Source organism: Chiloscyllium plagiosum, unplaced genomic scaffold (genome assembly GCF_037043375.1).
Source record: "Chiloscyllium plagiosum isolate Xiang-an unplaced genomic scaffold, Cpla_swu_hap1 HiC_scaffold_36, whole genome shotgun sequence".
Lineage (NCBI taxonomy): Eukaryota > Metazoa > Chordata > Chondrichthyes > Orectolobiformes > Hemiscylliidae > Chiloscyllium > Chiloscyllium plagiosum.
In genome coordinates, this window is record NW_028270174.1 from 30,483,123 (window position 1) to 30,503,417 (window position 20,295).

General features: G+C 38.4%; 1 protein-coding gene across 4 annotated transcripts in view; it reads right to left on the reverse strand.

Moving 5' to 3' along the window:
- The window catches only part of LOC122539369 (alpha-1,3-mannosyl-glycoprotein 4-beta-N-acetylglucosaminyltransferase B-like), a 251,205-nt gene that overhangs the window by 38,142 nt on the left and 192,768 nt on the right, over window positions 1-20,295 (reverse strand). For all 4 annotated transcript variants that reach the window (XM_043674130.2, XM_043674129.2, XM_043674128.2 and 1 more), the window contains exons 8-9: window positions 8,777-8,891; window positions 2,330-2,460 (exon numbers count right to left, since the gene is read on the reverse strand). In XM_043674130.2, the coding sequence (XP_043530065.1) occupies window positions 2,330-2,460; window positions 8,777-8,891 (246 nt within the window). The remainder of the gene's footprint in view (window positions 1-2,329; window positions 2,461-8,776; window positions 8,892-20,295) is intronic.

The following is a 20,295-nucleotide window of genomic DNA, read 5'->3' on the forward strand; positions in this document are numbered from 1 at the left end:
GTTCATATTCCACCTATGCAAAAATGCAATATTTCTTTTTCTTTAACAGAAATTTAATAACTAGCAATATTATTGCCTTTGAATTGCAAGGCTCTAGCTTTAAGGACCAATCAGGAAGTTAGCCCATGAAGCTTGGAAATAAAAAGAGTATACTTTTTGTTTTAATAGAGTTAAGCATTTGCTTAACCTCCCTGTATTTATGTGACAACAGAAGAAGAGATGTGAGCAGCCTCTGGATCATTTTACTATGAAGTAAGTTCTAGTACCTAATGCAGGAATGACATTGAAGCTCTGGCCTCTGTACAGCATACCTTGTTTCATGGTGGAATTCCTGATAATTTCCCATGTGCTGGATGACCATATGTATGAAAACTGACATCAACTGCAGCAGCTTGAGCAGCAACAAATCCATGAGGTTGAGAACTTTTGAGGATAGGTAAAATCACTCTTGTCCTGCCAGACCATGGGGTTGCTTTCTCGTTAGAGAGAGACAACTGGATGGTGGTTTAACCTGAAGGTCACCACACCTCAGGCAAGGAGAAGATATTGAGAAGGAGAGTTCTTCATGGTAACCTCAGGCACTGCAGGAATGAATGCATGCTGTTAGCATCATCCTGCATCGCAAACTAGTTGTCCTGCCAACTGAGTTAACTATCGGCTTTTGAGGATAGCACATTTATAAATGTGGTAAGTTCTCAATTTAAGAGTATGCAGGGAGAGATAGAGAGGGCAATTCCCAATAAGCAAGAAGAAATAGGCACAGAGAGCAGAGGTCACTTGAATGCACCCTACTATCCAACGGTGTTCAGTTCTCTTGTATGAGCATGTGAGGTCTGACAGGCTTAATTCCAAAGAATTGGCACACCCAATATGTCACATGGGTTTGATGGGAAAACAGGTCAGGATCTTGAGGGAGCAAGACCTACCAACTGGGTCATCCTCATAGTGTCTGGCTATAATGTCTAACATTTTAACATACCTTGCATTATGCACTAATTTACATCTTGTTTAAAACAAAAACCTCCTTCCATTTGACTACCAAGTGGTGTTCCTTTGCCACATTAGACTAAGCAGGCTCTGTAAATCCTACCAGAAAACAGGATGTTAGCAAAATTCTAACAGACAGCTTATATAGTATGATGTGCAGTTGTTAAGGTTCATTCTGCAATGGAGTCAAATGGTATGGAATGGGGAGCAGAATTGCATACAGTATTCCAGTTGTGACCTAACCAGCATTTTGTACAGTACCAACATAACCCCCTTCCTCTAGAATTCAATGCCTCTGCCAGTAAAGGTGAGTATCCCACATACCTTCTTAACCACCTTATCTATCTGTCCTGCTATCTTCAGGGTTCTGTGGACCTGCTTAACAAGATTCCTCTGATCTTCAGTTGTTTCCAAGGTCCTAATTTATAGTATAATCCTTTGCCTTTTTCGTCCTCCCAGATTGCATTACCTCACACTTTTCTGGGGTGAATTCCATTTGCCACTGTTCTGTCCATCTGACCAGTATTGAATTCTCAGATGTTAGTATATCAATAAACATCAATCAAATTACATCAACCAGAACTGAATCAACAATGTGCTGGTGAATGTTTAGGAAGACCTTTCATTTGTCACAAAAGCGCCTGTAGATATCTTCTCTGGAATGTTTTGTGCGATGGTGCTCCTGCCATTAAGAGAAGATTTTGCCAAATGTGCTCCTAACAAGTGCTTTGGGAGCTTCACTTGCTTGAAATGCACATCGGGTAGGAGGCATGATATTTTATTCTTTGGATGAAGGCAGCATAGACTCAGTTGTGTCACTCTACACAGTCCAACAGCCTGTTTACACATGAAGAATAGTTTTCTTTGTCTGGTATTGAAGGATTGCTAGATTCCCTGGAACCACCACCCAGAGGTAAAAGGCAAATGGCTGAATGGAAAACACAAATAATTGTAATTTCCAGTGAAAATTGAGTTGGCTGAATAAAGAATGGTGAAGAAGACTGATTTGATCAATATTCAAACACACATATGATTTACTATTGACACTATAGAAGTTCACTCTAGTAGATACTTAACATATTAATGCCATATGTAAAACCATTTTTCTAAAACTAAAGAATTTATTGTCTGTGCAGCCTTCTTCATCACGACCGTGAAGAAGTATGTATTCTATCTTCCATATATCTTAATTTTTTTCAACATAAAGCAACAGCATTATTCAGCTTCTAATATTCAGTTAATTGCTTAATTGAAATGGAAGTAGATATAAAGGCAGTAACAGATGATTATTGCAGATTTCATTGTTGGTATTTGAGCTACCAAGAATGAAAAATTAACTTACAGCATCTTTCTCAGGATTGCATACTTTCACCCACAATATGTGATCCAGCAACCAATCTATTGGCTTGTCCTTGTAGAACATGATAATGAATTCTATGACGAGTGTCAGATCAGGAGATTTGAACAACTTTCCTAAAACAGAGTAAAATAATAATGAAAACAATTTTACTTTTCCACTCTGCTTTATTGGGAGATTCTACTATATTAGTTGAGACATGATCATAGATGTTGGCAAAATTTAACAGATAAAATATGTGAGTACAATAATTTTATAAAAGTGGACTCATTATGTAATAAAATTAAAAAGAGTTTCTTCTGCTTGTTAAATCCTTGGGTGTAATGACAAACTGTGTTTCAAGGCACATCACTACTGCAAAAATACTGTTTTATTGATTGCAATATAACTAATGTGTAGGTTCCTCTGTTATTCTTCTCCAGTGAACATGACAGCACTGTGATACTTAGTAGCCTTTCAAAATGTCATCCAAATTTAATTAGCATGACTTAATGGATTTTCTTCTTTTAGACCACACTAAATATATAGATAATTGCAACACAGTTAACTGTGAAAAAGAATTGCAGTCATGATCATCTGAAATGCACCAACTGGTCAATATAGTCTACTGCGGACTAGTATTGAGCCCCAATTCAATTAAGATAGTATAGTATATCCATAAATGCAAAGGATAGAGAGTACATGAAAACAAGTTATCCACTGTGTGTTTAAGGCACTCAGTAAACAAATGTTCATTTTAAAAAATAAACAATGACTCAGATATTGTGATGGCGAGAGAGTCAATTCCACAGCATAGAGTGTAGCTGCGCGTCGGGACCATGCAGAATTTGAGATGCAGCTGATTCCGAAGGAAATCTATTCTAACTTCTGGGTAGCTACTATATGGAATACCCAACTCAAGTTAAACAACCTACTCAACCTTCAAAATCTTACATCCCTCAGAACCCTGATCTCTAACCACCATTCTCCCTAACCAGAAACGCAAACCAATACTATCCCCTACAACTAGGGCCCAACATTGTGTCACTGCCTTGAACCCTAAATCTGATATCACCCATCCCTAGACAGGCAGGATAACAAATTGCTGAGCATTGACAGGCATCTTTGTATCCTCTTTGGCCACAGGTGAGGTCCCAAACGACTGGAGAATAGCCAAAATAGTTCCATTGTTAAAGGATAGCAAGGATAATCCAGGAAATTACAAGCCTGTGAGCCTCATGTCGGTGGTAGGGAAATTGTTGGCAAAGATCCTCAGGGACAAGATCTAAAAGTATTCAGAAGCAAATGGACTTATTAGCGATGGACAGCATGGTGTTGTGTGGGGGAAGTCGTACCTCACTAATTTGATTGAGTTTTTTGAGGAGCTGATGAAGATGATTGATGAGGGAAAAGTAGTTAATGTTGTCTACATGGACTTCAATAAAGCCTTTGACAAGGTCCCTTATGGCAGACCGATGCAAAAGGTGAAGTCACGTGTCATCAGGGGTGAGCTGGCAAGATGGATACAGAAATGGCTTAGTCACAAGAGATAGAGGGTAACAGTACAGCCATGCTTTTTTGAATGGAGGATTGTGACAAATGGTGTTCCAAGAGATCAGTGCTGGGACCTAACTGGTCAAGTTAGTAAGTCGGACGATACAAAGATTGGTAGAGTTGTAGATAGTGAGGATTATCGTCAGAGGATACAGCAGGATATAGGTCAGTTGGAGGCATGGGCAGAAAAATGGCATATAGAGTTTAATCTGGATAAATGTGAGGCAATGCATTTTGAAGGTCAAGGACAGGTGGAAATTACACAGTGAATGGCAGAACCCTTAGGAGTATTGATATGCAAAAGGATCGAGGTGTGCGGGTTCACAGAGATCACCTAAGGTGGCAACACAGGTAGATAAGGTAGTAAAAAGGGCTATGGCATGCTTGTGTTCATTGGAAAGGGTATTGAGTAGGGGTATTGGAAGGATAGGCAAGTTATGCTGCAGCTTTATAAAACTTTAGTTAGGCCACACGTGGGAATGTTGCATATAGTTATGGTCACCACACTATTGGAAGGATGTGGATGCAAGAGGATACAGAAAGGTTTACCGGGATGCTGCCTGGTATGGGGGATTTTAGCTATGAAGAAAGGCTGGATGGACTGGGTTTGTTTTCACTGGAAAGCAGGAGGTTGACGGGCAACCTGATAAAAGTTTACAAGGTTGTGAATGGCATGGATAGAGTGGAATGTCTGAAGTGTTTTCCCAGGGTGGAAGGGTAAATTATTCAGGGACATAAGTTCAAAACGTGTGGGAGGAGAAGTTTAAAAGAGATATTCGAGGCAAGTTTTTCACACAAAGGGTGGTGAGTGCCTCAAATGCACTGCTAGAGGTGTTGGTGGAAACAGATACAGTAGCAGCATCCAAGAAACACCTGGATGAATACATGAATAGGAAGGAACAGAGATACAGATTCTATAAGTGAAGACAGTTTTAGTACGGAAGGGCAAAATGTGTCAGCGCAGGCTTGGATGGCCGAAGGTCTTGTTCTTGTGTTCACTCTCCCCAACCTAGCAACTTTAAATCACCGTCCAAGCCACTGCACTGGACATCTCTCTCCAGATGAGACATCACAACCCCAACCTGTTGGCCTAACCACCCAGATGTGAAAATATCCCCCACATCCTGGACAGACCTGACAACCCTGGCCATCCCTCAGACCCGATACCCTTTGTCCCCCTGCATTCCCTGCCACTGGAACTGAGAAGCCCCTCTCAGACCTGATACACACCCACCTATCCTGCATGCTGGCTTGACATTCTGCCAGATGAAACTGCCCACATCCACCTGATGCCAGGTTTAACATCACCTCTCCTGACCCTGATCTAGCCTAACCATATCTAGTATTCCACTTTCCTTAGATGACTGTCACTCTCTAACCTTGCACTTATCTTATATACTTATCTGTTCACAGTAGCTGCCAAAGTGGCAAGCTGTGTTGCTGGATATTTAAATCACAGAACACGGCAGACTGACTGCTGCAAAAAGGAGCCATGGTTATATATTGATTCTCTTCATTGCTGGATTAATGAGTTCTTGGTAAACCCCTGTCCAGGAATCTTGAGTGTAAAAGCAATTTAAAGCTATATGGGTAAGATTTAGTCTGATCAGGAATGGAAATAGGGTTTCCAACCCTGATCAGGATATTTGAGTCAGTGCTACACTTAAATGCTGATGTTTCCTTGAATGTATTCTGCATACTATTGGCAGTGATTTCTTAATTGTTCCGTCTCTAGCGTATACCAATTTTACTTCACATTCAGATATAATCTAGTTACCAACATCTCTAAGATCTTCAAATCAACATCCTGCTTACTAAGAATAGTTTACAATATTTAAATAGCTAAGAAAACATAATCATCATGGGTCAAATATCAACATTCATCTCCTCAGACTGACAATAATGATGAGCCCCTTAAAAGCTGCAAGCTTATTGAGACTGTACAAATGAATGAAATCTGATACGGTTTCATAAACTGAATGCTATTTCAAGCTCCAAAATACAGTAAAGTTCTTTTGTCTTAAAGCACAGAAATCCTGTGGGGTAGTGCTTGACTTTCTAACATTAATAACAGCATTCTCTTTCAAGACAATGGCAAACACAAAAACACATTCAGTGTCAGAAGTATATAAATAATTAAATTAATATATAGTTTTCATAAACCAATGCATGTTTAGGAAAGAGATTTTTCTTTAACTTCATGCACACAGAAAAATTTCATTGCTTTGTGCTTTTTAAACAATGGATTAAACTGTGTTTTTGATTACAAACATAACTATCCAATAGGACTCAAATATCAAGGCAACCAGGAAAGGGCGATATTTACATTGTTGCAAATTTTAAAAAATAAATAAAATTTTAGATAAATTGTTTGTGAACTCCATGTTTGGAATACCATGAAGGAGATTTAAATCCATTTAGGAAGCAGCTTTTCAGGGTGAGGTTCGTATCTTTATTCATTGTTTTAAGTGGGGTAATTCCAGCTGGGAAGTGGGTAAGATGATCATGTAATGTTCCCATACATTAAGATGCAACTTAAAATTAACACTTAATTGCATTTTTTTTTAAAATTGTCTTTAACTACCTCAAACTGCTGATTCACTGCTGTAGCAAGATGTTAGATTGCCTGGATGCCTCTAGTCTTGTGTAACGTAACGGTTCTTTAAGAATGAATGTTAAAGCTGTGTTAAGTTCTACTGAACCTGATGATGTCATACAATGTTTGAGTGAAAAAAAACAAGTCTAACACAAGTCCTGATGTGTCACCTCTGATTCCTAAGAGTTCTTGTAATTATGCCTAACTAGACATATATGTATTCCTATCAAGTAGAAAATTATATCTTATTAGTACAAATGCCTCTTCTTATTAAAGACTCAATAATGGTTTATTGTCTCTGACTGCTAATTAAATAGACCTTTAAATTCAGCATAGAAGGGAGGAATTGTGGTTGTTCTCTACCCCAACTACAAGCCATCAGTATTTAGTACTGCAAAATACACGATGATTGGCATTGGCACAGATCATTTTATGCTAGTAACTATCTCACAGACTTTGACAATGGGTCAGGGTTACAGTTGAACGGCAAATAGAAGCCTTCTTCACTGCATTCAGCAACAGAACAGAACAGGGCTGCAATAAGTTTGCAAACTTTGTCCTAGCTTGTCTGTTAACAGTCATTTATAACGGATTTCAAAAATGAGCAAAGATCAGTGTTTCAATGCAAGGTTGTTTTAATTACTAGATTGAAACTCAGTTGTGACTGGTAGTAAAAAAAGTCTTTGTTGGTGGTTGTAATCAATATATGTGGATGGAGTAAATTGACAAAATCGTTTCCCTGGGGTGGGGGAGTCCAGAACTAGAGGACATAGGTTTAGAGTGAGAGGGGAAAGATATAAAAGAGACCCAAGGAGCAACCTTTTTACACAGAGGGTGGTGCACATATGGAATGAGCTGCCAGAGGAAGTGGTGGAGGCTGGTACAATTGCAACATTTAAAAGGCATTTGGATGGGTATATGAATAGGAAGGGTTTACAGGGATATGGGCCAAGTGCTGGCAAATGGGACTAGATTGGGTTGGGATATCTAGTCGGCATGGACAAGTTGGACTGAAGGGTCTGTTTCCATGCTGTACATCTCTATGACTCTATATATGGATTCCTTGGATATTCTGCCACTGTGCTAGTGTAACTTTGTTGGAGATGCACACTTGCAGGGTGAATAGACTTAGCTGGTATAGAGGCAGGAAAGTTGATAAAATTCAGTGGTAATATTCTTCATACCTGAAGTTACGAATACACAGAATGCTTTTGCTGATTGTACTTTAGATTTAAACCGTGCAGAAAATGTGTTGCTGGAAAAGAGCAGCAGGTCAGGCAGCATCCAAGGAACAGGAGAATCGACGTTTCGGGCATAAGCCCTTTTTAAACCGTGCAGTTAATTTTGAACAGCGTTAAGCTAACTTTGAGTAAACCCAGAGTTACATAATTGTAATGGAAATATTCACTTTGTACTTAATCTCATCACACTCAATTTCATAGTTATGCAAAAAAAGGCCTAAATCAATACCAAAACATCAATCAAATTTCAACCGAAATCCAAACTGAAAGGGACTTCTCAAAAAATCTTTGTTCCAAAATATTACTACTAATGGCATAAAGAAAATGTTCCCTCAGTGTTTTGTTATTTATGCATTACCTAATATGAGTGATGCACTGTAAGGACCAGGCTTGACCTGGGTCTCTGCTGATTTAGCTAACATAAACTGGGAAGATAGAGGAGTGCTGCAAATAGGCTTAACAGTCTGAATAATGAAGATTAAAATCAGACTAAATTCACATTTTCTGGTTAATATTCAATAATGTCTTTTGGAAACTTGTTGTACTATTGAGCTTGGCTGTGACATACTCGTAGATTTGCTGACCAACACTGTCTTGACTGTCATATGAGGAATTACCATTGGCTAGGTGACCAAAAAATGACAAATGCATATGAATGATTCACCTGCATTAGACCCCTCAGGATAGAAGGAAAGACAGTGCATTAATATAAATATAAGAAAGTAGATATTGGCAGAATTATCAGTGCTTGAAAGAGGTTGCAGTTTTTTGAAGATCATTGTAAGCATTTTCTGAATACAAATGTATTATACTATAATTGTAATTAAGTTATTTAAAATGAAATACACAAAGGCTCTTTACAGGATGATTCAAAAATGTTAGTCTGGTGAAGTGCATTAAATATTAATCTTCTGTAAAGTACCATGTATTAATCTTAGGTCATATATAATAAAAGGCATTAATAGATTTGTACTTCTCCAGAATATGTTCACTTGCATAAAAATTTGTTCTTGAATGAAAATGTATTTTGTGAATGCAAAATACGATTACAAACACTCTTACCAATAAATCCAAGTTGCGAAAATTCCAAAGTCAGCCAGTCATCTGAAGGCTGCTGTTCTGCAAAGTTCATCATAGTTTGCAAGTAGTTGGGTGTTGCTATAATATCATCCTCCAACTGTTACATAGACAAAAAATCAAGTCATTGGTTTATTGTCGTGGAATGAGTAATATACTTAAAGCAAACATCAAGTGTTTTAATTTCCTTGGGTGGTTAATTGTTAATACATTATTTTTAAACCAACAACACTTAAAAGTAGACATGTCAACAATTCATCAAATAGTCCACAAAGAAAATTTGCACATGAAAAATTAACCAGTGTATTACTGGAGAAAACTAATGTAGTTTGTTTGCCTTTACTTTCTGGCTGCTCAACCTGACACCTGTCCAATATCCGTCATCTTAAGAATTCTCTCCATCCATCACTGGTGCAACACAGGAAGTGTGCTTTTGACAGCACCTCCTAAATCCCTGATCTTTAACACCTTCAACATGCTTTTGTAACCGGGACTATGCACAACATATAACAATTTCCTGATTGAAACCACAAAATGTACATTCAAATAGCTATTTTTTTACTTCCTACTTTTTTGCATCCATCTTCTTATTTTTGAAAACATAAATAATTCCAGTTTTCAGCAATTATCAAATTTTCAAAACGTGTTTTAGCTTCCATAGCACCTGCAGTTTAATTACTTTTTTCTCATACATGTTGACTTTGTTGTTAGTTACTGAACACAAAATAAATAGATAACAAAATACAAGCAGTGCAATTTTGTAGAATGAAATGCATATGCTTTAACTACATTCATTGTGGTTCATATTATGGTACCCTGGCTCTTAATGTATTGTGTTTTCAAATAAATGTCAAAAATTAAAATCTGTCACATCTTGTGTCACTTCGCCATCTAACAGAAGAGTTGTAACCTTTCCTCTGGTATTGAAGATCCTGGTGATGGAGGTGGAAGTCCTGCCTGCTGAGAGCTGCTGGCTAATCAGTACTTCGATGCTTCTGTAGAAATCAATGAGGCCAATGCAAGTGGGGTTCTACACCACACAAGGCCTCAGATCAAGGACATACAAGTGATGGCAGAAAGGGGATTGTGGAGGAAGGTGTTAGCAACAATGCCAGTAGTTGACTTTCCTCGATTTGGCACTGAGTGCTTTTGAATGAGGTGTTGTTACACAAACCTGCAAACAAACATAGGAAGGTGGCTTGTTGTGGTCCCCTCATGGCAAGTATCTCATCTGCTGCTGGGCTAACACCAGTGGTATCTGGATGAGACCTTTTAGTGAGTATTAATTGGGATGGGTATTAACTGGCTTCTGCTCAGCTAAATACCTGACACCATGAAAACTGCCATGGAGTAAGGCAACAGATTCCGTCAACTCATTTTGGACAGGATACAGAAAAGATTCATTAAAATTATATCAGAGTTCATGGGATCCAATTATGGAGGTTCCACACATTTTGTTTGTATTGTCTTGACTTTAGAATGTTGAGGGTAATTTATTTAGGTCTCAAAATGATAAATGAATTTAGTATGAAAGGTACAGAAAAGTTGAATTTTGTGGTCTGTTGCAATGGATGGGAGTTTCTGAGTTGTAGATGTGTGGATTATCGACTTTCAGCAGCTTTAAGAAACCAATTGGCCATTTAATGGCTGCTATGTGGGTTTTCAGTCAATGAGATTTCTTCAAGTTGTGCTGACCAGCCTCTAGCTTTTACTTCAAAACTTTATTGAATTTAAATTTCTCCATCTGCCATGGTAGATTCAAGCCACTGTCTATAGAACATTAGCCTGCCACTCTGGACTACTGCTCCAATTAGATAATCCTTATACCACCAACTCCTTTTAATTATTTTGGCACTGGGATCAGTCTTGGAATTTGGACAGGTGTCTGCAGCCACTGTTTCAATGAGTACTCCTGGTTACTCAGTCATCATCCTTCAAATGCATCTGGTCATATAAACATCGCTGGCACCTAGCAGTTCCTGAGAAAATAGAAATCATGGCTGCTCCTTCCATCCAGGTTGAAGACTAATTATATGTTGATTGAATGGGAGCTGTCTTTTCATTGAACACCTTGGCTAGCCCGCTGTACTTTATAGCTACATGAGAATAATCAGTTGTGCCTCACATCCTGTGAAATCCCACTATGGCAGCAAAGCCTCTGGGTCTTTGTGTCTGTCTATTGCAGTCAGTGGGGAAGATTATGAATTGCCCTGTATGTTTGAACTTGACAATATAAAGACTTTTGGACAATGGTGCATGGCAGGCTGGGTAATGCCACTCAGGACCTATATGCTGCTTGGGATGAGATGGAGTCAAAAATTTCAAAACCACTGTGACTTTCAGTGTAGCCAACATTGAATGCTTCCTTCACCAGCCACCCACACTAAAAACACACACACACTATCACCCACGCACACAAACACACTCACCCATTCCCACACCAATCCTAAACACAACTACACTCACTGTCTCTCACACACACACACACACACACACACACACTCGCATTGGAAAACTGAGGTCTCCTCAAGGTTGCATCGCTTATTCATCTGCATGTCTACCCTACACACTCAATTGTCTGGGTACAGTTCCATCTTTACCTCTCTGGCTAATGCAACCTTTATTCCACAGATTGAGCTCCTGCATGCACTTGCTTTGACCATACTAATGTTAATGAAGGAGCAGTGCTCCGAAAGCTAGTGCTACCAAATAAAATTGTTGAACTATAACCTGGCGTTTTGTGACTGTAACGATGTTAATCTGGCCTCCTATCTCGCCTTTATCTTATTCTCTTGCTCACTAGTTGATATATTGCCAACAGAAATAATAAAGCTCATATACCATAGGGCATAATGTTGCAATGATGAGATATTATCAGGTGCTATCAGTTTACAGATAATATAATTCATAAGACTTCAGATAATGTCCAAGATTCTAGGCTATCCACAGTGTATCCTGCTGAAGTTAGGTGCAGGGCCAATATCCTTTATATCTGCCTTTAAAGTCAAATGTGAAAGAAACTGATGTTTTCACCTGGCGTGTTTCACATGCTGAGCTTGATGTATTGTTTCAGTTGATTAGGCTGTTAATATTAGCAAGCCATTAATGGCTCAATTGAAAATGGGATTGAGCTCTACCCACTCACTATATTATGTGATCAAATGTGGCCAACTAATGTGATCATATTGAGATCATACCCACATCATCGCTGCAGAATGAAATTGTCCAGTTCTCATAAATTTCAGAAACTGTCCTTGTGTGAGGAATTTTGAAAAGGATGGCTTAATGTTTCAAATTGGTATTGGACAATTTCGAAGTGAAATCAGGATAATTCCTGCTGTGGAGGAATTGCCTTAAGAGCAAAGGTTAAATATTTTGGAACTCACTGGAGTTTAGAAGAATGAGAGGTGATCTCATTGAAACATTCTTAAGGGGCTTGACAGGGTAAATGCTGAGAAGATGTTTCCCCGCATCAGGGGACCAGAGGGCATTGTCTCAGAATAAAGGAATGCCAATTTAAAGCTGAAAATGTGGAGGAATTTCTCTGAGTGGTGTGAGCCTTTGGAACTCCTTGCCACAGAGAGCTGTGGGGTCAGAGGCCTTGTGTACATTTAAGGCCCTAATAGAATGATTCTTGATCAGTAGGGGAACAAGACTTACAGGGAAAGGGCAGGAAAGTGAAGATGAGGAATGTTCACTCAGCCACAACCCTATTGAATGTTGGGCAGGTTCTAGAAAAATCTGTGATTTCTAGCCATGGGAGATGGTCAGAGCCAGGGAGATGGTGAGGGTGAAAAACAAAGAGGCAAGAGACAGGCAGACATCCTGACACAGAACTTCATTAACAGTACAACACAAACACTGCCCCTACTGCCCTGGGAGGCAAAAGGACCTGACAAAAAAAAGGAAAATAAATATTAAACAAGAAGGGTGGGTTAGCAAATTTGCGGACGACACTAAGATAGGTGGAGTTGTGGATAGTGATGAAGGATGTAGTAGGTTGCAGAGAGACATAGATAGGATGCAGAGCTGGGCTGAGAGGTGGCAAATGGAATTTAATGTGGAACAGTGTGAGGTGATACACTTTGGACGGAGTAATCGGAATGCAGAGAACTGGGCTAATGGTAGGATTCTAGGGAGTGCGGATGAGCAGAGGGATCTCGGTGTCCATGTACACAGATCCCTGAAAGTTGCCACCTAGATTGACAGGGTTGTTAAGAAGGCATACAGTGTTTTGGCCTTTATTAATAGAGGGATTGAGTTCCGGAACCAGGAGCTTATGCTGCAGCTGTACAAAGCTCTGGTGCGGCCGCACTTGGAGTATTGCGTACAGTTCTGGTCACTGCATTATAAGAAGGATGCTGAAGCTTTGGAGGGGATGCAGAGGAGATTTACTAGAATGTTGCCTGGTATGGAGGGAATGTCTTACGAGGAAAGGCTGAGGGCCTTGAGGCTGTTCTCGCTAGAGAGAAGAAGGTTGAGAGGTGACTTAATAGAGATGTACAAGATAATCAGAGAGTCAGATAGGGTGGACAGGGAGAGCCTTTTTCCAAGCATGGGGAAGGCAAACACGAGGGGACACAGCTTCAAAGTGAGGGGAGATAGGTATAAGACAGATGTCAGAGGTAGTTTCTTTACTCAGAGAGTAGTAAGGATATGGAATACATTGCCTGCAATGGTAGTAGATTCGCCAAGTTTAAGTTCATTTAAGTCTTCATTGGACAGGCATATGGATGTAAATGGAATAGTGTAGATGGATGGGCTTCAGATTAGTAAGACAGGGCGGCGCAACATCGAGGGCCGAAGGGCCTGTACTGCGCTGTAATGTTCTATGTTCTAATAAAGGTCCTGACAATCCTTATTTTCAGTTTCAGTTGTAGAGTTGTAAAGTCCATGCTGAGGCTACCATGAAGGACTCTCCTCCCTAGCCTCAGCCCTCACCTAAGGAAAATACAAACATTGAAATTGTATTTTGTCAACATGAAACACTGTAATTACACAATCCGTGGAGATACTGCAGTGTCACCAAAATTAGAGAACTCAATTGCAGTTGGTAAACCATAGGTGATTAGGAGATAGTGAGGACTGCAGATGCTGGAGAGTCAGAGTCAATAAAGTGTGGCACTGGGAAAAGCACAGCAGGTCAGGCAGGATCTGAGGAGGAGGAGAGTTGATGTTTCGGGCAGGATCCTGTGGCTTCAATTAAGAGTATGAACAAAATTTGTGATAAAATATATAGGTAAAGGGAGCAAATATATGATTTTAAAAACCAGGACTGAATATTGATTATATACACTGGTCCATGTACTCTCTGTCATCTAAAGCTATTTCAGTTCAAGAGTACACTTGGTAGTTTATGGCTTTTAGCAGAGTTTGGCACTTAAATATTTGTGGTAATCCTTTTACAATGCTGATTTGTTAATTTGGATAGTGTTTTATATGTGTACACATAAATGATTGACTACTATGCTGTACCATTACAAAATTTGAATAGTTGTCAATGATTTTTAAAAGTTGCAACTAAAAGTCCATTGTTTATATTCTGGAAAAGATCTTGCTTTCATATAGAGAATAGAAACAGAAAATGTTGGAATTGGTGAGCAGGCCAGTCAACATCTACAGAGAGATGTACAGAGTTATCAACCCAAAGTTTAATTTTGTTTCTCACTCCACTGATACTGGCTGACCTCCTGAGTATTTCTAACATATCCAATATTTCTTTATATATTGAATTTTCAGCATTTGCACTTTTTGGAACACAATTAAGGCTGTAGGAACACAGTTAAGGCTGTATTTCCTTTTAAAATTTAGCCAAAGGGTATATTTTATTTGAACTATTATTTCATCATTCATGATACCATCTGAATTACAAGGATCAATCAAAATGACTCATAACAGGCAGAACCAAAGTTCAAATTATTTGTTGGTCATCAAACTCTTTGAGATTAATTTATTGACTTCTGTAATCCTCTGCTGCCATATTATGTAATTTAATCAACCTTTGGCAGTACTGCCTCCTTACTTCTGAAGCAAAATAACATGGAGTCTCATAGAATATCAGTTGACAAAATACAAATAAATTGACAATTTGTCTTGTATTATAGTGCTTAATTGTTTCCCATATTTGAGTAAAGACTGATGTATTTTTTTAAAAGCTAGGGAAACAGAAACAAATTGACTTTGCCTAGCAATTACATATAAAGTTCCTCTTGTCTACAGATAATGCAATCTGGAATCCTAAAGAAACAAAACTGATGACAGAGCACAAATGTGGAATGAAGGAGGACATCAATTTTAAACCTGCTTAAATTAAAATGGAACTGGCAGACATAGTTGGCTTGATATTACACTTTGATGAGGAGGAACAGAACTTTTCAGCTGCATCCTTTAAATGTAAAATAAATATGTGTAGCTCTTAAATAAAATAAACAATGTTCGGAACTTTGCTCACAATCAAATATCTTAATTTTAACTTGAACAGAAATAAATTGGATAGTCTAATAAATGAGATATGAACATGAAAAAGGTTAAAAAACAGTGTGAGAACTTTTTAAGATTGCCTTCAAGGTACCTTTGGTTATTGTGAATACACACAGTACTTTAGGTGATTGGGATTATTTGATTAATGAAATATTGGGTAGCAATAAATAGGGAATAGATGGAACTAATGTGTGGAGGAACTGCCAGACTGTATAATGAAGGGATCTTGTAGCGCTGCAGTAATGTGCCTACCATCTGAGCCAGTAGACCCAGGTTCAAGTTCGAGTTCCTCCAGAGGTGTGTAGTAATGTCTAAGTAGGTTGATTAAAAGACTCTATAACTAAAAAAGCTCTTTTGCCAAAGCAAGCTGCCTTGGTTTCTGTCTCACTGACTGATCCAGATCTGATTTGACCATCTATGATTTGACTCAAAACCATCTCTGCTACCAATGTCAAATCAGATTCAAATTAGTCGGTGAAACAGAAACCAAAATACAAAAGTTGCTGGAAAAGGTCAGCAGGTCTTAAGGAAGGGTCACCGGACCTGAAACGTTAACTCAGATTTTCCTTCACAGATGCTGCCAGACCTGCTGAGCTTTTCCAGCAACTTCTGTTTTTGTTCCTGATTTACAGCATCCACAGTTCTTTTGGTTCTTTGTCAGACATGGTTTTGAAGAGGTGAAGACAGGAAAATTATAAGTTCATTACATTCAGAAGGTTGTTACTTTTGAGAAGAATAGCTGAAGCCAGGTGTGAAATGTTGGGATACAGTTTCGCATGGATGTTCTGTGAAGCTGAACCTTATGATTAATAGAAAAATTAAACACTTTTATGGACATGGGTTACATTTTTACCAAAGGAAAAATAAGCTTTAACCTCAGCAGGTTTGCTTCCTACTAGATGTGGGATCAGGTATGCTTAGAGCTACTTGCTCAAGAATTGGTCAATGAGGAAGGTTTCAATAGTCCACAAACATTTGTGAAAAAAAACAAGAAAAATGATTTGGCAAAATTGTGCAATTACGTTAGAAAATTACATATTATTTATAACTTTTTTAAGAACCAGCACAGCCTTAATTACAAAAAAGACCAATCAAATGTAATAAGGTGACATGATTTACAGCAGTTTAATCCAATGATATTTCCTGGGAAAGGGTTCTTAATTACAAGAAAAGTCCAATCATCTGTAATATGGTGACATGATTGACAGCAGGCTAATCCAATGATATTTCCTGAGAAACAGATTGTTTGATGCACAAAATCATTCCATGCTTGCTAGTTCAAGGTTAGCTCAAATACCAAATCACTGTCTTATGATTCATATTATGAAAACTCCATTGTTTTTCTCTTATCTCTAAATACAACCAACTCAGCAAAGCATCAGTTCAAGTTCAAAGTGTCAAAGAAAAATCTAAAGCCATTTTGTTATGTTATTTTAAATTGAAAAACCATTTTGTGGTTAATAAAAATCTACATATACATGTTGCTTCTGACAACAACCTAAATTCAAATTTTAGATCATCAAGGAAAGTCTGGACAGTCCACAAACATTTGTAAAAAAACATACAAGAAAGATGATTTGTTAAATTTTTATGAGCCTTTGTTGAACTTTAATTAAGTTAGAAAGGTAGGCAGTTTTTCCATCGAATACTTTACAATGGAATTTAATAAACTACATTCAAGATTGAAGATAATCTATTTGTACAGTTTCAACTCAATAATTGATTTAAATTAGTAAACTGTGCTGAGCTGTTGAACATGGATAGACTCCTAGTATGAAATGTAGTTAAATTTTCAGATATCAAAAGCTTTAAAAAATTTCTGGGGAAACATTCAGTCTCAGCAATCTTTCTGGTTCAAACAGGATATTCAACAGTATTCAACATAAATAATCACAATTTCAATAGAGACCAAGGTACAGGCAGAAAATGCAAAGGAGAATCATAACCAACAGGAGTGAAGACCCCTGACGATGTTACTAGGAATTGGAAACCTATAATAAAGGAATAAATCCAAGAATATCTGGGTATAGTCAGCAGGTGCTTTAGACATGACTCAAAATACCATCACAGAATTTTAATGATGCAAAAGGAGGCTATTCAACCTATTATGGAGGAGAGCGCAAGGACTGCAGATGCTGGAGATCAAATTCTAAAAGTGTGGTGCTGGAAAAGCACAGCCAGGAAGGCAGTATCTGAGGAGCAGGAGAGCCGACGTTTCAAGCATAAGCTCCTCAGCATTCCTGATGGAGAGCTTATGCTTGATTTGTCGACTCTCCTGCTCCTCGGATGCTGCCTGATCGGCTGTGCTTTTCCAGTGCTACACTTTTACATTCAGCCTATTATGTATGCACAGGCTCCCAAAGCATTTTAACTTAGTGACAACATCTTGCCTTTCCCCCATAACCCTACACATTCCTTATATAGAAACGATCAGCCAAAACCGTCTTGAATGTCTCAATTGAACCTACCTCCACTATACATCCAATTAATGCATGTATTCATCGTCAAGTGAAAACGTTTTACCTCATCTCACATTCACTTCTGGCAAGACAGTATAAAATTCTGCCTTTTAGTCTCAATCCATTTATGAGTGGAAACAGTTTCTGACTATCCAGACTTCTCGTGATTTTAAAAACTTCTAACAAATCTTCTCTTAATCTTTGTCTCTCTAAAAAAACAATACCAACTTCTTTAATCTATCCTGATAACTGATGGGTCACATCCCCAGAACCATTCTTATAAATCTGTTTTGCACTCTTTCCGATGCATTCATAGCTTTCTAGATTGTGATGACCAGAACTTTACATGATGCTCCAGCTGAGGTCTAACCAGCATCTGTTATAAATTCCCTGCTGTTGTATTCTATGCCCCTACTTATGAACCCTAGAATATGGAGTGCTTTATTGACAGCTGTGTATATTGGTTATAATTTATGCAAATATACACCCAGGTCTAGATGTTCCTGCATACCCTTTAGAATGGTACCTTTTATTTTATACAGTCTCTCCATGTTCTTTATACCAAGGTGTATCACCTCATACTTCTTCACATTAAACTTCATCTGCCACTTATCCTCTCCCTTCACCAACTTGTCAATGTACTTCTGAAGTTCCATGCTGTCCTCATAATGTACAATTGTCTCAAGTTTGGTATTTCAACCCCAGGGCATCAATGTGGACTTCAACAGTTTCTTCATTTCCCCTTCCCGCACCTCACCCCAGTTCCAAACTTCCAGCTCAGCACTGTCCCCATGACTTGTCCTACCTGCCTATCTTCTTTTCCACCTGTCCACTCCACCCTCCTCCCTGACCTATCACCTTCATCCCTTCCCCCACTCACCTATTGTACTCTATGCTACTTTCTCCCCACTCCCACCCTCCTCTCATTTATCTTTCCACCCTTCAGGCACTCTGCCTGCATTCCTGATGAAGGGCTTTTGCCTGAAACGTCGAATTTACTGCTCCTCGGATGCTGCCTGAACTGCTGTGCTTTTCCAGCACCTCTAATCCAGAATCAAGTTTGGTATTGTTGGCATGCTTTGAAATTGTCCCCTGCACACCAAGATCTATATCACTTATATTTACCTGGTAAAGCAATAGTCCCAATAATGACCCTGGTGGAATTCCTTGGAAATTCCATAGGCTTCTTCCAGCCTAACAATTACCTTTTAATTATTACTCTCCAGCAATTCCTGTTTTGGTTTTACACTATTACTCTCTATTTCCTATCCTTCAGCCAATTTTATTTTCATATTGCTACGCTCTCATTTATTCTATGACCTATTAATTTCCTCACAAATCTGTTATATGGTACTGTATCAAGTGCCTTTTGGAAGTCCATGTATATCACAAAAATAGTCTTCCTCTCATCAATCTCTCAGTCACCTCTTGAAAGAACTTCTGCAAGTTAATTAGATGTGATTTTCCATTAGCAAATCTATGCTGACTCTTCCATTGATTATCAAATTAATCCACATGTTTCCATTGACTATTAATTCTATCCTGAATAACTGTTTCAGGAAGTTTTCCCACCACTTCAGATAGAATGACTGATATGTAACTGACAAATCAATCTTTACAACCTTTTTGCAATTCTGGCACCATCCTAAATTCATGGAAGATTGAAAGATAATTTGCACAGCCTCTACAAATTCACTCTTACTTCCTTCATTATTCTTGGTCGTACTTCATCTAGTCCTGGTTCTTTTCAACTTTAAGTCAATACATTCTCTTCATCAATTTTAAATTCTTCTAGTGACTGAGCTTGTTCCTCAACTACTATTGTCTCAGCAGCATGTGCCCTTGCAGGTAAAGGCTCTTTGTTTAAATACCCTTTTGTCCCCTAATCAGCTTTACCCCTCTTTTCACCACTCTTTCACTATTGATAGTCACATAGAAGACTTTGGGATTTCCTTTAATGCAATTAAATGTTCTAAAAGAAATAACAGGGTTTATGAAATTAAGCAAGACATTGGGTTAAAAAGGAAAAGATGATGATAATGATCAAGGAGAGGGAATTGTGCTAATACGGGAAACTTCAGCCCAGACTTATTCAATTGTAACAGACTTATTCAATTGTGCTGTTTGCACAGTCAATGCCTGTCCACAGTACATATAGAGTAAACTGGATAAATGTTATTTAAATAATAAAGACCAAAGTAAGAGTATAGAATTTAAGAGTTCATCTGCTTCAGGTGTGGATACAACAACATGCTGAAATCACGAATAGGAGTGACGATTCACTGTAACTTAACTGGAATGAACCATTTTATCAGCACATACTGCGAAGTGAAATTCTCTTATTGTTAAGCAGGCCATCAATAAAAAAGGTTCAAGGGGAACTGGACACAGGACATGTCTAGGCAATTGTTTTAGGGAAGCTAATTAATTCAGTGTTCATAATCAGTACTTTATTGGAGGCAATAAATGTGTAAGTGGACAAGGTATTGTAGAAATGGAGAGGGAAATTCAAGCAGATTACCCTCCCCTCTCCTCCCCACCCCACCCCATATGATCAAGCTGCTC